This window comes from Strongyloides ratti, assembly GCF_001040885.1.
Source record: "Strongyloides ratti genome assembly S_ratti_ED321, chromosome : 1".
Taxonomy (NCBI): Eukaryota; Metazoa; Nematoda; class Chromadorea; order Rhabditida; family Strongyloididae; genus Strongyloides; species Strongyloides ratti.
Genome location: NC_037307.1, coordinates 4,277,188 through 4,295,078, shown reverse-complemented (window position 1 = coordinate 4,295,078; position 17,891 = coordinate 4,277,188). Strand labels below are relative to the sequence as shown.

Here is a 17,891-nt window from a genome sequence, read left to right as displayed (position 1 = left end):
ATGTTCTGGCGATTTCTCTGAATGTTTTATTCTTGTTCTTTAGCTTCTTCTTTTGACGCTTCATCAAAGTTTTCAACAAGTTCAGGAACGTCTTCTTCAGGAGCTTTGAATTGACTAGTAGCATTATTAGCCAATTTCTTAAGATGAGCAAGAGACTCTGGTCCCAATTGGTTTAATATAGATGGAAGCATTTCAGTGATTTCTTTAAAAAAAAATTATTTTAAAATAAATTTAAATTTTAAACTTACGTTTGTTTTCTCCAGCTCCACTTATGGCAAAAGTATTGGCACCAACAGAAGCTTGAACTTTTGGATTAGTGAAATGGATAACTGATCCATCATCTTTGATCATGTTAACCTAATAAATAAAAATAAATATTCCTAAAAATAAATAAACATACTTCTTCTATTCCAGGAATATTTGTGGTGGAAATTTTTTTGAGGCATCCTTGAAGTTTTTTGTCATCAGTTGCTGCACTTTTGTGGATAACCTTCTTCTTTCTTCGTGCAGTTCCTTTTCCTCCAATTCGGATGTTATCAGCGTTTGCTTGAAGCTTCTTAAGAAGTTCTATGTTCATTTTTAATACCCAACTAAAAAGAATAAATTCTATTTTAAAAAAAGGTAAAAAAAATGTACAAAAAATCAATCGATGGAAATATAAATAAAAAAATAATAACAAAAAAAACTAATTCTATTTTTAGTATATGATTCAATGTATTATAAGTTGAAAGAATCACATTTTTCAACTCTTTAGGAGAAAAACCTATACGATACCCTTGCCTGCACATCATAAAATAATATTAAAATTCAACTTAATCCCAATATTTAATAAAGAGTGGCTTTTGTCCAACAAAATTAAACGGAAAAATATTCGCTTTTTGTTTGGGAATATGTAACACCAAAGTACATTATTCAGTCACAAGATAAAAGTTTGAAATTATATTAAATTAAACTTATCAACATTTCCCCAACTTAGTAAATTTAAAGTACTGGTTAATTATAAAGAACAATGAACATTAAAACTTTGTAGACGATTATACTAAAATTTATTAGATAAAGTTTTGTGTTTTAATTGACAAATAAAGGTGTTTTCTTTATATATGTTATCAAATAGTTTGATACTAAAATTAAAAAGAAGCTTCTTTTGTTGTCAGATTTAATTTTACAAATGAAGATCAAATATTAAAAAAATAATTGAAGAATATATCTTTGTACAAATTTCTAATATTTTTTTTTGTATTAATTCATTTTGTAATTTTATTTTCTCTTTAATTGAAAATAAAATTGTGTATAATTAGATAAAAAAACAATAGATACAAAATTAAAAAAATATAATTCAAACAAATATTATAAGATAATTTTTAGAATACATTTTAAAGATTCAATAAAAAAATAGAAACAAGTATAAAATTGTTATTATAGTTAAAAAAAATAAAATGATTAGTATAATTAAAATTCTTGATAAGATTAAAGTTAAAGAAAAAGTTTTTGTAATGATAAACATAATGTACAAAATAACATTTTATAAATATAATTTCTGTGAATAATTAACAAAACAAATATTTTTAATCATTTATTTATATTTGAACGACTTCATATTATCTTTGTTTTAGAGAAATTTTTTTGTCTAAAAACTTTGCAGACAAATTGATTTTTAGATACGTAACTAAAAAAAAAATTTTCTTTATCAATGATTATTTTTATTCTTTAGTAACACTTTTATTTCCTTTCAGTGTATTATTTTTTAACTGTGATTTAAGATATTTTTTACTATTCTGTACTTACTAAATATAAACAATTTAAGTTACAAATTTTCAATAAGCAAAATATATAAATATTTAGAAAGCTAAAAAAATCTTATATATGGATAAATTTAAATAATAAGTAAACTAAAAGATAATCTGTAATTTAACATTCAAGTTCATATTTCTATATAATATTTATCTTTGAAATGTTACCATTTTTTAAGATCAATTTTTGTTTGTTAATCGGCAATATTTTCTAAGTTAAAAATAGTATTAAATAATAAATTTTAATTTTGTTATTATATTGTATTGTTATACTATTTTGTAAATAAAAATGATTTTTTATTCAACTATAAACTTTAAAAATAACTCTTACAAACGTTTTATATTTTTCGGTGTTATTAATTTCCCATACAAATAATATTATAAATTATATTTAACATGTTTTTTTGAAACAAATAAATTAATATTGATATAACAATGGTAGTTGTTACACATAATTAAAATAGTGTAAATAAAAGGTTAAAAATGTTATTATTTTTCCATCTTTAATTTTACAACAAAAAAAAAACGTTACTCACATCAAAATACATTCAAATTTTCATGTTTCAAAAAATAATTATACAAAGTTAGTGTAAAACAATATGTGTATCAATTTTTATGCTCTAAATAATTTTAAAATAACTAATAGAATTTAAGCATGCTGTAAAAACATTCATAAATATCTATGAATAATTATATTGGTAGAATATATTAATGTTAATTAAATAAACAAAAGATTAGTCTATTTCTATATTCATTGTCATCTACAAATATACAACATATGATGAAATAAATTGTTTTAATATAAAATTTTATAATCACTCAATTGTAAAAAACTTTTAAACAATGTAAAAAGTATTTAATAATAAATATACTTGTAAAATATACTCATTTGTTCATGATAAATAAAGAAAATATTAAGCAATGAGAAATGCCTTTAGTTTAATTTCTAACATAAATCTTTCCTTTTTAAAAAAAAATTTTAAGTGTAAGTTTTATAATATGAATTTTCTAAGTATTAAGACAATTTCTTACTAAATTTTAATGAATATTTCCTATATTAATTTCTTGTAGCATATATTTTTTTCTTTTTTTGTTTAAATAGAAACTAGATAATTTTACATGTATTCTTTTAGTATATATATTATTACTATTTTTAAAAAATTGAGAATAATATCTTAATATTTGAAATTTAGTTGGATTAAAACTAATTCAAAAATAAGTTGTTTATTTTTTTTCTTTTCAAAATTTGACTATTAATATATAAATTATAATAATTCTTACCATACTATAAAATAAACCATTTTAATGCCAAAAAAAAATTATTCTAAACAAAAATTTGATGATGTTCATTTTCAATAACGTGTTTCAAATAACATGAAAATTAAATTAGTAATAAATAAATAATTTTATAAAAAAAAAAAGAACTTTATTCTATTGAATAAATTTTTAATTTAGAATATTTTTATTATAACACTTTTCAAAAATTTATTAATAAAATATGAAAACAAAAAACAAAACTATTTTATTAATAAAATTGCTCATTCTACATATAGTTTTTTTACTACAAAACAACCTAAATCTTATAAATATTAAATTTTATATTCCAAAAAATAACTTTTTTAATAAAAAATTCAAATTTAATTTTTAAACAGTTAGTTTAATAAAATTTTAAGAAAAAATATTTTAAATTGTAAAAAATAAGTCTAAATTTAACCTAATATTTTTTTGTCAAAGCGTCAAAATTTATTAAAAATTTTCAATAAATGACATTTTTTTGTATAGTTATAACCAATTAATAATTTATGCAATTTATGCAATTTAAAATATTATACCGTTGTTTACTTAAGAAGTTTGTATACTTTTAATGTCTGCCATTGAAACACTATTTTTTTTATTCTTAAAATATTAAAAATTTTAAACTAGAATTTAAAAAGTTATTATTATACTTAATTTTCCAATTAATAAACTATTAAAAAATATTAATAAGGAAGAATTAAATTAAAAGTATAATTTCTATATTTTAAATACCAATTTAAATAATATGAGAATATATAGAAATAGAATTAATCTTTTAAATTGTATCATTAAAATAAATGACCATATATCTAAACATTAAATTTTTCCACTATATTTATTATTCTACATATCATTTTAAAGTTTTTTTTATTTAGAAAATTATTTAAATTATATTAAAATATTGTTCTTTTTTTTATCAATATTTATCAAGTTAGTTCTGACAGTGAACAATAAACAATAATTACATAAAATCCTTAAATTTTTTTTAATATTTATATATAAAAATTTTTTTGAATAAATATGGATTATAGGCTTACTTTATATTTGAAATATAAAAAGTAGAAAATTTAAATTACAAACTAATCTTATTTAATCTTGCAAGTTTTATTATATCATTTCTTTATTAAAAGATTTAATATAATTTGAATATTTAGGATATTTTTTATATTTGATAATCAAAAGAATATTTATTTTTATATTATTAAACAGGCATGTTTTATATAAATTTACTAAATGTATGCTTTGTTTTTATAAAAAGATAAAATTTCAAAAATATACTTGATATTTAAAGTAATACTTTTATGAAATAGAATAATATTTCAATTTCTATTTACATTTATAAACAATTTGATCCATTTTAACAAAAATGGCCATTAGGCGGAACTGAAACGCTCTTAGAGCAACTTTGCCTGTACATTGTTGTTTTACAACATTCTGTGTTTCGATGTAAGGTGCTTTTTTCCACGTATTTAGACATATATTAATTCTATTGAGTTATGAGTATCTTATACTAAATTGTTAAATGATGCGTTGTAGTTCTTGGCGCTGATAAATTGTTTAACTCAAAATATCATTATTTAATATTATAAAAAATCTCTATTTTATCGCTTTTCTATAAATGTAGACAAAAAAATTGCGCAAACACACACAATATCCCAAACAATTGATAGGCGTGGCTGTATCATTAATTCGTGTTAGGACCAATTTTTAAGTATGTTATTAAAGCTGTTGTTTGGCCAAACAGCCTTCATTGGGGGTTTGTGTTACTAATATATAATCTGGATTTATGTTAGCTAAACATGCGATGGCTGTCGATTACGACAATTTTAGCGTTTGCCGGGCGAATTTCATCGTGTACGACGTTTTTATAACAATAGTTTTTTTAGAGAACAACTTCAATAATTGTTGATTCACATGGATTCTAGTTCTACATTATCAAATAATATAGATGAAATATTTGCAGTTCCAGAGATCCCTTCAAATTCTGTAAATTCATTACCTGGTCCAAGTTGTACTGATTCTCAATCTAGTGTGCCACCAAGAATGAGGAAACGAAAATTTGGAGGAGCAAAAATACAACCTTCTAGAGTTAAAAAAGTAATGCAAAGTGATGAAGATATTGGAAGGATGATGGCTTCGGTGCCTGTCGCGATAGGACGTGCAATGGAACATTTTTGTGAAAAATTTTTAGAAGCCACATCCAGGTGTGTCAGTGCATCATCCTCCAGAACAATGAATCCATCTCACATGTATGTTTATTGATCATATCTATTTTTTTTATTTTGAATGATTCAGGAAGCACGCAATTATGATAAATCCTCAATTTCAATTTTTAAAAAATATAATGAAAGATATACCAATACCAAAAAACATTGATAATAATGTTGTAAATGTTTCATCCTCACCATCAACGACACCACTGCATCAGACGGAGTTTCAAAGTAATTCTAATTTAATATCATCATCACCTACTCATGCAACAGATTTAAATAGTTCTAAACCTAAACGAGGTAGACCGAAAAAAATAAAATTAGAAGGTACTGATTGTAATTCATATATAAATGGAATTTTTGTACAACCTCCACCAATAGAAGGATCAACGGATTTTTTCTAAAGTTGGTGTCCCGTCAAATAACTTTTTTAAATATAATTTTGAAAAAAAAAATTTTTTAAAAAAAAATTTAAAAAAAAAGGATCAACTTTTGGTATAGAAACCCTTTAATTTATGCAAATTTTTTGTTAATATTTTGATAAAACTTGAAATAAAAATATTTTTTTACATAAACAAGTGCAATGTCTATAATTTTTAATAATCTTATGTAAAGGGAATATTTTTAAAAGATTATTTTATTACTTTTTGTTTTTAAATTTTATTACCAAAAAATATTGACTATTTGACATCTAAGAATTATATTTTAACCTGTTTTTCAAAAGTAAATCAGTCAAATTTTCTAATCATTCATATGACTTTAGGTATTTTTTTATGGCTTTTATAATGGAGACTTCCTCCTATACATTAAAATAATCTAAATTTTTAAAAAATTAACGTTTTTTCTGACTCACCAATCATTGTTTTTCTTTATCAATTGTAGTCAATTTGTCTCAGTGACAATCATTTAAAAAATTTTATTTTTTATTTGTTCTGTAAAAATAAAAAAAAAAGTAAGCAAAATTTCTGGATATACACTTTTTTTTTGAAAATTCGTGTCAAGACACCAATTTCAAAAATGCAAAAAGATGCATTACAATATAATGGAAAGTAATAAATATCATATTAAATGATTTTTCAATTGTTTCTGACGTCTGGAAAATGATAATTTTTTGTTTTAGTTGTTTTATAACAATTTATGTATTTTTTTATTTTTAAAGTCACGAACAAATTATTAAATTTTTTTTTATTGTATTAAATCATAAAATATTTTCCGTCTAAGATTATTATTCTGATTATGTTGTATATAGTATATAAATTATTTTATTAATATTAAAAAAATCTTAAAAAAAAGTTAATATTTTCATATTCTTTTTTAATAAATCATTTTGAAAATTGTTAATCTTATGTATTTTTTTTTGTATCTTTTTGAAGTATGATGTTAATCAGGCTTTTGTAATTATAAAGGTTACCCATAAATGTAATTTTTAATTTAGAAATAATTATTTTAAAAAACAAACGTTTTTTTATTTATTCATTATTTTCTATCACCAAATACTTTAAATTTTTATATTTTTTATAGAAACAATGTCAGAGAATAATGATAATACAGAAGAGTCTTTTAGAATTAAAGTTATACATTTACCTCGTTTTATGGGACATGGACAGATAAAGAAATTATTATCTAACAAATTAAAAGGTATTAATTTTAGAAAATTAAAATATGTCAATAAAATTTGTTACCTATCTTTGACATGCGAGGATGATGTTGAGAAAGCTTTAGAAATTTTAAATAAAATAGAAGTTAAGGGGAAACGTCTTGATGCTCATAGAACAGGAGAAGCACCAGATGTCAGGAAGGTAGTAAAAGATAAACAAAGTTTTGATCCAAATATTGATGTTAAAGATATTGTTACACCATTTCATCATTTGTCTTATGATAAACAACTAGAGGAAAAAGATAAAGCTTCAAAGATAGTTCTTTGTAATATAATAGAAAATTTGAAAAAACTGAATATAGGTAGTATTAATATTGATTTAAAAAATATTTTACCTTCTCCTAAAAATAAAGAATACAGAAATAAAAATGAATTTAATATTGGATATGATAAAGATTCTAAACCATGTATAGGTTATACTGGAGGAAGATTTGTAGATGGAAAAAGAGTTCAACTTCCAATTTATACATGTACTCATCTTACATCTAACACAATATCTATTGTTAAAGTTCTTGAGGAATATGTTAAAAATAGTTCATTACCAGTTTTTGATGAAATGGAAAATAAAGGTTTTTGGAAAATGATTACAATTCGTGATTTTCTTCAAGATACAATGTTAATAGTTACTACTTATCCACAGGAACTTGAGATGAATGAAACTGTTGAAAAAATTAAACAAGACATTGTTGATTTATTTTTTAAAAATACAAAAAATTTTGAAAATCAAGAATGTTTTGTTTCAAGTATTTATTGGCAGGTTCACAAAGATTCTTTTGATCCAAAAGTATATACACATATTGCTGGAACACCTTACATTTATGAAACTATTCTTGGAACACGTTTTCGTCTTGGACCAGCTTCATTTTTTCAAACTAATAGTTATGGTGCTGCTTTACTTTTTGAGACAATTTTAAAATTATCTGATGTATTGAAGGTTGCCGATCTTCCTGATGATAAGAATTTTTTATTTTTGGATATTTGTTGTGGGGCTGGGGCAATTTCATTAACTATATATAATCAAATTATTAAAAAAAATCCAAAACTTGTTAATACACAAAAAATGGCAATTGTTGGTGTTGAAATAGTTCCTGAAGCTATTGAAGATGCTAATAAAAATGCTCAAGAAAATTCAATTGATGATAAGATATGTAAATTTATTACAGGAAGTGCTGAAGTGGTTTTTAAAAATATGTCTAAACATATGCCAAATGGTTTTGATTTTAAAAGTGAAACTACGGAAGTTGTTGGTGTTCTTGATCCACCTAGAGCAGGTATTAATGACACAGTAATTATATCAATACGGAAGTTAATATCAATGAAACGTCTTATTTATGTTTCATGTGACCCTAAAGCTGCAAGTAAGAATTTAGTTGATTTATGTAGAGATACCTCAAATAAATTTGAAGGGGAACCATTTAAAATAAAAACTATTCAACCTGTTGATATGTTTCCTCAGACTAATCATTTTGAATGGGTAATTTTATTAGAAAGGGAATGAAGATAATTTCAATTTTATTTTTGTTATGTTTTGTTTGATATTATTTAATTGTTGCACTCTTTATTTTAATAAAGTTATTATTATAATATTCCTTTAAGGAACTACATTATTAATAATTTCAATTGGATATTTAATTACAATTTATTATTTAAAAATAGATATATATATATGAGTTAAAATTTTTTATACTCATTTAAGTTTATATAAATTAAAATGAATTTATATAAAATTTTATTATTTCTTTTAATTATTGAAACTATATTATGTTGTGAAAGTTGGTTTAGAAGAAGACATAAAAATAGAAGACAACATGTTATGAAACATAGAATGTTACATGGTAATAGAAAAAAAGGAATGATTAATTTATGTAGGTAAAAAAACTAAAAATATTTAATATTTTTTTTTTAGCTAAACTACCAAAACCTAAACATATAAGAAGAAAAGAAAAAAATAGTAAAAAGATTAAATTTATTGACATTAGTACCAAAACATGGCAAGTAAAGAATAATATGAAATCTTCACATAAAAAAAATTCAAGAAAACCAATTGCAGTTACAAAAAAAAATAAAAAATTTAAAGTAAATAATTTACAAAAATTAAATAAAAGAAGAGTTAAAGCAAAGTGTGTAGAAGGAAATACATTTATTCAAAGTAATTAAATAATATAATTAATAACATAAATATTTTTTAGATATATATAATATATTTAAATGGCCAAAAGAACATAATATAAAAAAAAATGGAAAAAAACATATAAATAAGAAAATAAATAAAGGCATTCATAAACATAATAAAGGTATAATAAATTTTCCATTTGAGGTTACTACTAATAAGACAGAACTTATTGATAACTCAACAATGAATCCTAATTTAATTTGTATTGACGGTAGTAATTGTTCAAATAATAGTGAATGTGGTAATAATGGATCATGTTATAATGGAAAATGTAGATGTTTATGTAGAGAATTTTCAAGTTGCATATCAAATGATGACTGTCCTGGAAAAAATAGTAAATGTTTTTCTAAATGTATTGGAAAAAATGGTACAACTATTGATTGTGGAACTAATCATAATAAAACTTCTAAATATAATGATGCAGAAGATGAAGGATACTGTTCAATAGGAAGTCAATGTTTAAGTGGTATTTGTATAGGAGGTGGAAGAAGAAAAATTCTTGATGGAGTTGTATTTTATGAAGCAATTTCTTGTTCTATAACATCTGAAGATATTAGTTGTAAAGGTATTGGAGATGAAATTTGTACTACAGAAAATGATTTAATATTTCGGCATACAAATCAATCATTAATTGGAACAAAAGAAGATATTTCAACAATAGACAAATATCATAAGAAACTAGATATAAATTTTCCGGCATGTTACAGTGATAATGGCAATTTTGTTAAATGTGGAGAAGATGTTGAAAATTCATGTATTGAAGGAGCATATTGTGGATATTGTAAATGTTAATCAATTAAATTATTATTTTTTTTTAATTTAATAAATAACTATAAAAATAAGCCTAATTATTTTACATAATAAAATGTTTTATGATTTAGAAGCTGATAGAATTTCATTTTGATGAAAATGTTCATTAAGCCAATAAGTATTTACATCTCCTTTTCCTTTAACTTTTACTATACCTCTTTTTATTAATCTATATTCAGGATTTTCCATTAATTTTAATGCTGTTGATTCAGACACTTGTATTTGATTTGCTGGACAGTTAGATTCCATTCTAGAGGCAAAATTAACTGTATCACCAAATAAACAATATCTTGGAGCTTTTAATCCAATTACACCTGCCGCAATTGGTCCACAATGAAAACCTATACGAACTTGTAATTTCCAGTCTGGTTTAACAGGAACATCATAATGTAATGAATGTGATCGAAGTGATATAGCTACTTCAGCAATAACAAAAACATGTTTTCCTTCATTTTCTTTAGGAACACCACTAACAACCATATATGTATCACCAATAGTTTCAACTTTATAACAATCATAATTATGAATAACATCATCAAACATATTAAATATATCATTTAAAAATGACATTACTGCTGGAGGTAAATTTTCTTCCATAAATTTTGCAAAATCACATATTTGAACAAAACATACAGTTGCAGATTCATAAAGCTTTGGTTCAACTGTTCCACCATTTTTTAATGTTTCTGCAATTGATCGTGGTAACATTTCAGATAAAAGTCTATCTGTTTGTAATTGTGCCTCAACCAACATATTTGTTCTTTCAGCAATAACTTTTTCCAAATTTTGAGCATATTTTTCATTCATATTAATCATTTGATCAACAAGATTACCACGTGTAGAATGAAGAATAGTTGTTATACTTGATTCTAATACTTTAAGTGATGGTCTTTCTAAATGATTAAATTTTAGACAGTTTTTCATTAAATCAAGTAAAGAATTATCTTCAAGTGTTTCATCAAATGTAGGTTCAATTGTATTTTTTACAATTTCTTTCAATATATCTAAATTAATTATTAAAAAAAATGTTAAAAATTAAAAATACCTTTAGGAACCATACTAACATGATCAAAAGGTCCATGTCTATATGTTAATCTATATAAAATAATACCAAAGCTATATATATCTCCATTTTGTGATCCCATGGGATAATTAATTCCAAAATTACATCCTTGTAAATTTTCTGGTGATATTGTTTGATAAAAATGAAGATTTATTAATTCAATATTTTTTAAAACCTCATCATGAATTAAATTATGTAAAATATTAGTAATGCCAAAGTTACTTAACTTTAAAACCCAGTTTGCATCTATCAAACATGTTTGAATGTTAAGTAGACCATGATAACCAATGAATGATTTATGAAGATACTGAAGTCCTTTTAAAATATCTCTGATAAAAGCAGATTTAAATGTCATATCCAAATTGAAATCTGTGTCATCTACCAAGTCCTAAAATGAATTATTTGTTTAAAAATTTTAACTGTCAAATCTGTATAAATTTTTTAAGATATATTAATATATTTTTTTGGATGTGTTTAAAATGAAAAATAAATAACAATAAATGTTTGTAATTAAATTTTTGTATAACATTAAAAGAAAAAAAGACAGTAAACTTATAAAAAATAAATTTAGGTGCAAAAAAGTGGTACTTATTATCAATAAAAGAAATCTAATTTTGCCCTGAGGCGTGGCCTCGTTGGCGCAGTCGGCAGCGCGTCAGTCTCATAATCTGAAGGTCGTGAGTTCGAGCCTCACACGGGGCATCTTTTTGAACTTACCTCTAATGATGCTCTATCAATTAATGAACTGAGCATATAAAATTTATCTGTATCATTATAATTAACTCCAAGAAAATTTGTCAAATTGTCATGTGAAATCTTTTTAAGTTCAGTGATAAATTTTATTTCAGGTTTAGACCATACAATCTTTTTCAGTTGTCTTAATTGTAAAAATTCAGCCTTTGTTGTATCAACTATTGCATAAGCATGAATATATCTTCTTTTACTACTCAAAGTTTCGGCTGTATTCCCTTGTTTTTTTGAATTAGATACTTTATTTTCTATAACTTTGAACTGACTTTTAGGAATTTTCCAATTCATTCTATAAACATTTAGACGACGTTGTCTTCTTAACATGTATATAAGTATCAATATAATAATTAAAACAACAGCTCCTGTAACACAAAGTATGATAACTAAATAATTTGTACAATTTTTAAATAAATGGCAATGTGTTAATGGACTAGCCAATTGAGATTTCCAAAATTCATCATTGTTAACTTTAATTTCCTAAATTTATTAATTTATAAAAATAAGAAAAAAATTTTTTAACATACTAAATTAAAACATTTATTTTTTGAACAAGTTGAAGCAATTGGATTTGTTAAAATAAGATCAACAAAAGTGTTATTCACACTGTCATATTGAGAAAAAGATTGTGTTATTAAAATTGAAGGCATTTGATCAAATATAAAATTACCCAATGAGGTATTCAATTGTTTTCCTTTCATTGTATTAACAACTGATGTACCATCTAAATTTGTATTTAATTTTGATGCTACACATGATGAGTAACAACTTATATATGTTGATAGATAATTAATGCCCTTAAATCTATTATATGAATCTTTAAAATATTGACTCATTAACAAATCTATATCTGTATAATTTTTAAAATAAGGTCCTAATAACAACATATTACAATCTAATATGATTTTATCTATATTACTATCACAAACAGAAGAATGTTGAGAACAAAGAAGAATAAAAATATATCCATGATCATATAATGATGATACCTCCATTTGTTGTAATACACTATGTAAGTCATTAAAACTGGTATCAATAACAATTAATTTTATGAAACTTATCAAACCAATGTCTTTGGGATTATAAGAAGACAATCTTGACTCTTCAATTGAAATAATATTTGTTGTTATATTGTAAAAATATGTTTTAAAATATTTATTAACACCTTCAAAAATTGATCTAAAGTGAATGTTTCTGTCATCTTTTGGTCCCAAAAAAGTTACAGAGGAAAGATTAAATCTATTCATAAATAGCATCAAACTATTTGCATATAAAACAACATTTGAAAATGATGTATGTATTACTGTAGGAAATACGGTGTTATTGTAGTTATATACAACTTTTCCATTTGGACTAAATAATGGAATTTTCCAATGATATGAAAGTAGAGCTAAATGAGAACTTTCATCAAAACATTCTGGTCCAACAATTGCTTTTGCATTTTCATTATAAAAAAAATCACAAGCAGCAACTGTTCCTAAAGCATCATTACCAATTCGACAGGCATCCCCAATTTTTAGATAAATATCATCTTGACATTGGCCTGATGATTTAGCATGTTCAATTGCTGTGGTACATGCAATTGTAGTATTACCATCGTTTCTTAAAAAAGTTACATTTATACCATTTATTATGAATACAAAATTGAATACTAAGATAAAAATGTAAAACATAGATAAAGATAAATATTTCATACTAATAATAATTATCTTACCATCCGCAAAACTTCACCTATTTACCGTTGTGCTTATTATCACATTTTTATAATCCATAGAGACAAGAATACATCCTATCTTCATAATAGAAATAATTAGTGTTATTATTAAAATATAGACTAATTATAATTATAAGCTTTTTTAAAAAAGGTAAAAATTCAATAGAAAGAACTATTAATATTTTTATTCACAAACAAGATATAATGATGATGTTTTAAAATTATTACTTATGAGTTAAAGTAACAGTATAATTTCTTTGACTTTCTCTTGCTTTTTTTAATTCATAAATATTGTATCCACGGCGTAAAAAATTGAAACGATCATTAAGAGTCATCTATAAAAATGATTAAAAGAAAAAAAATTTTTTTTCCCCAAAAAATTTACATACTTGCCGCGATCCATTATTATATGAAGATAAGACAACTTCAGGATTATGGATTGCTCCAACGTTATTGTAGTAACCTTTGATACGTTGAATAGAATATCTAGGATTAGGAGATGACATAATTAACTAAAAAAAAAGTAATGATTTTGTATGAAGGAAACTGTGTAGCTATTTTAAAAAGAAAAAAATTTGTATCATTGTTATAATGTCATATACATGATAAAAAGACGCTGCGACACTTATTGCCGCCAAATTTAAACAAAGTGAAATTTTACCTCTTAAAAGTTTGATGCTAAAATTTCTATATTACAAGACAAAGTTTAGGTTGATGGAAACTTTTTTCAAATTTCAAATTTTTAAGAACTTTTTATGGGTAGATAAATTTAATCCTCACAAATATATGACTCTTAAAAACAAAAAAGTATAATTTTTAAGGAAGAAAATTAAGGAATAAAATCAGCTTTTATGGTTACACTTGAATTGAAACATTTTTTAATAATAACCTTTACCTTTTCTTGAAAATTATATTTGACCAAAAATCAAAAAAACACCAGTGGGAATCATAGCTATGAATTAAATTATTATAATTTTATTAAATTATATTCATTGATTCTTGGAATGCTTATGAAAAATTGTTTTTTTCTACTTTTTTTTTAATACATTAAGTTAGTAATAATTAATGTAGGTTGCATTGTTTATAATTATTTATTTAAAAATGGTAAAATCATGTAAAAAAAAAGATGAAAATTATAAAAAAAAACAAATGAATTAATTAGAAAAATATATACGATGATAAAAAAAACTTTTAGATAATGATAACTATAATCATTCAAATAGGATATAATTAAGAATGAAAAAAAACCATATGAAAAGAAGAAAAAACTTTTTTTGAAACTTTTCGAATTACAAGGCAGGAAATTTCTTTGTAACTATAATTTTAAAAATTATAATATGATCATTATTGATAAGGAAAGACTTATTTTTCAATTTTTGTTTTTGACTGAAAAACTTTTTTAAAAGTTAATAAATTTTTCTAAAATGAAGATACTAACAATTTGTTTGGACAAAAGGATAGGAAAACGTTTTATTCACATATTACTAAAGATTCAAAAATGACTCCATAATCTGAAGATATTTATGAGAAGGCAAAAAGAGAAAAAAATTAAATTTTATTTTGAAAAATCTTAATACTTCCTTCTGTTTTTTATTTTTGAATAACAATGTTAAGATTTCAATTAATGATTCATGTTAAGATATGATTCATAAATCATTTCTAAAAAGATTTTCCAAAATTAAAAAACTTTAATGTTTTTAAATTTAAAAGTATAAATAAATTTTTATTTTTACAAGATAAAAATTTATTATTGTAATATTGCAAATTGCAAGGCAATAAATTATTCTTATCATCAATTTTGTGTTTTATATTATCAAAATATTTTATGATAATGTAAAAATATTAAACAACTTTTTGATGGTAAATAATATCATCCCATAAAACTATAATTTTATAATCCAGGTACAAAGTTACATTTTATTATACAGTTTTTTGAAGTGAAATAATAGGTTTGTATATCATTATTCTAAAACACAGAAAAATGTATTTTATAAATATATATTTAATCAATTAATTTTTTTATTTCTTTCGGAAGTATTTTATCAACCGAAAAAAAACAATGTTAGTTAATGAAAAAAAAAATGGTTGAGATAAGGTAATTTGAGAAGTAAAATTGTTAAAGTTACCGCTTTTTAATTCCAGAAAAATGGAAAATAACAAAGGTGGAATAATATAAATTAATTCCAAAAGGCAAATGGAACAAATTAATGGCAAACTGTAGACCATTATCAAAAGGCATGTTTGTTATTAAATTATTTGATAACATATTTTTTTATAAATATATTATGTTTATGACAATTATCTAAATAATATAATTATTATATTTATAATTTCTTTTCCTAATTACCACAAATTAGTTACTTTTTTTATTCATAAAATAAGATAAAAATTCAGTTGAGTGTACTATTTTTTATTTTATTAAACTAAAAATTATTGTTAATTAAATTATTATTGTTTTAAATGAAATTTGATATTTTACATTAATACCACAATTTGCGTAAAAATATTATATGGTAAAATAATTACTGTTACGTAAAATACAAATAATTTGATATTTGATTTACTAAGAAAATTACTGATAAGAGTATTATTTTAAAAATGTTCACATAAAACTTTTGATTCTTTATATTTAATAATTTAATAATAATATGGTGCACAATTTTTCCAAATGATAAGTTATATAAATAATGTACAACTAGTTAATTATAATCAAATATGATGAAATTAGACTACACTTTTTAATGTTTCAATTTATATATTTTTTATTATATATTTTATATAATCATAATTGTTTAAATATTTTTTTAAAGAAGAAAAATATTTTGTTTATATTTATTAAAAATTAACAATAAAAGTTTTCATGCTAATAAAATAAAAAATTTACCAATTTCCAATAAACAAAAAAAAAAAAAGAGAAAAATTTTTGAAAATATTAAAAGAATTTATCCACTTTGTTATTTTAATAAAATTTGTTAGAATGTTTAGTATGATAATTATATAAAAATAAAAATTTTAAAAGCTTAACTAATCTTAAAATGCTGCTTAAATTATTAAAAATATGATAATTCTATAACTAAAAGGCATTAACATTAACAAAAAAAATACATTGTATAAAAAAATAAAATACATATTGTATAATTTGAATAAATTTTGCTTAAATAAAATAAATTAAAATTTGTTATTCTGTATTTTGTAGAAGAGAAATCCAGTGTTTTAATATGTTTCTTTTAGATAAAAAAAAAATTAAAATAAAAAAATCTATAAAACTGAGGATTTAAATTTATTCACATATTTGTTGTATAAAAAAATAATTGCTAACTTTTTTATTTTTAATAAAATAAATATTGCATTTAATTTATTTTTTTTTTAAAGTTTTTTTTTTACATTTATGTAAAGTAATTTTTTAACTATTTATATATGTAGAAAAATATGATTAAGTATATTTTTATATAAACTATATTTTGAATAATTAATAACTTTAAATAAATGCATATTTTAATAAATCTTTTAAATTTCTACTACTGTACTTTTGTTTAATATATATATATATATATAAGTATGAATAATTATTTTATGAAATGATTGGCATATTACTTGGATAAGAAAATAAAACCTTAAAAAAATGGAATTAATTTTTATGCACTTAGAATGCTATTAAAATAATGTCTTTGTAAAATGATAAGCAAATAAAAAAGGCAGTTTTTAAAAATATTTTTTTACGATTATTACTTAGACATTATTGTTGATTAAAATGTACTCTATTTTAAGTATAAGGTAATTCAATGTATTTATTATTGGACTTTCATAACATTCTCAACTTATTCTATAAAATTAAATAAAATGTTAGTAAATATATGAATTTTTTTATAGATAAGTTTTTTTTTTTAAAATTTGTTTAATATATAGATAAAAATTTTTAGGTCTTATATATATTTACAATAGTTGTTGTAATTTTAAAAAAAAAAAAAATTTTTTAGAGATAATAAATTAAAACAAAGTTTTTAAATAAGATTTTTCTTGTGAAAAATATTATTTTACAATGGAATTTCTTCTAATATTCTCAATACATAATCACATGAAAGAAACATGTTCTTCAACAATTGGGAAATTTAGTTAAAAATTTATCAATACTGTAAAAAAATTGAAGATGTTAAAATGATGCTTTTTCTTTTTTTCAATAATGTCATTCAAATATATGTCCTTTTATTTAACTTTACTTTTATAATCTTTTTGTTTAACAAATTTGAGACAAAATATACATGTCATTGCGCTTATGAATAGGAAGCGTATAAATTTTAATAGAAGCATAAAAAAGTTTACAAGTTAAATATATATACTATGCTTAGTATATGTAATTATAAAATACTCATAAAATTCTTTTATTAAATTATTAATTTTTTTAGTCAACAGTACTTTGATATTTACATTAAA

The 17,891-nt window shown here is 21.9% G+C and overlaps 5 protein-coding genes across 5 annotated transcripts; 3 read left to right on the top strand and 2 right to left on the bottom strand.

The window, feature by feature from the left end:
* Positions 1 to 26: 26 nt before the first annotated feature.
* Positions 27 to 577, bottom strand: SRAE_1000138200 (Nascent polypeptide-associated complex NAC domain-containing protein; the record flags this gene model as incomplete). The annotated part of the gene is made up of 3 exons (XM_024648330.1): positions 27 to 202; positions 249 to 357; positions 401 to 577. 3 exons carry the CDS (start codon positions 575 to 577, stop codon positions 27 to 29), a joined length of 462 nt encoding a protein of 153 aa, XP_024502319.1.
* Positions 578 to 5,000: 4,423 nt separating this feature from the next.
* On the top strand, positions 5,001 to 5,700 carry SRAE_1000138100 (Dr1-associated corepressor; the record flags this gene model as incomplete). The annotated part of the gene is made up of 2 exons (XM_024648328.1): positions 5,001 to 5,335; positions 5,382 to 5,700. The coding sequence occupies 2 exons, from the start codon at positions 5,001 to 5,003 to the stop codon at positions 5,698 to 5,700; spliced, it is 654 nt and encodes a 217-aa protein (XP_024502318.1).
* Positions 5,701 to 6,822: 1,122 nt separating this feature from the next.
* Positions 6,823 to 8,451, top strand: SRAE_1000138000 (tRNA (uracil-5-)-methyltransferase homolog A; the record flags this gene model as incomplete). Its single annotated transcript, XM_024648327.1, has 1 exon — positions 6,823 to 8,451. One exon carries the CDS (start codon positions 6,823 to 6,825, stop codon positions 8,449 to 8,451), a length of 1,629 nt encoding a protein of 542 aa, XP_024502317.1.
* Positions 8,452 to 8,664: 213 nt separating this feature from the next.
* On the top strand, positions 8,665 to 9,918 carry SRAE_1000137900 (Hypothetical protein; the record flags this gene model as incomplete). The annotated part of the gene is made up of 3 exons (XM_024648326.1): positions 8,665 to 8,818; positions 8,860 to 9,102; positions 9,143 to 9,918. The coding sequence occupies 3 exons, from the start codon at positions 8,665 to 8,667 to the stop codon at positions 9,916 to 9,918; spliced, it is 1,173 nt and encodes a 390-aa protein (XP_024502316.1).
* A 78-nt stretch (positions 9,919 to 9,996) lies between these two features.
* SRAE_1000137800 (Guanylate cyclase) lies at positions 9,997 to 13,966 on the bottom strand (the record flags this gene model as incomplete). Its single annotated transcript, XM_024648325.1, has 7 exons — positions 9,997 to 10,940; positions 10,982 to 11,387; positions 11,717 to 12,226; positions 12,274 to 13,397; positions 13,461 to 13,471; positions 13,689 to 13,795; positions 13,850 to 13,966. The coding sequence occupies 7 exons, from the start codon at positions 13,964 to 13,966 to the stop codon at positions 9,997 to 9,999; spliced, it is 3,219 nt and encodes a 1,072-aa protein (XP_024502315.1).
* Between the last annotated feature and the right edge of the window lie 3,925 nt (positions 13,967 to 17,891).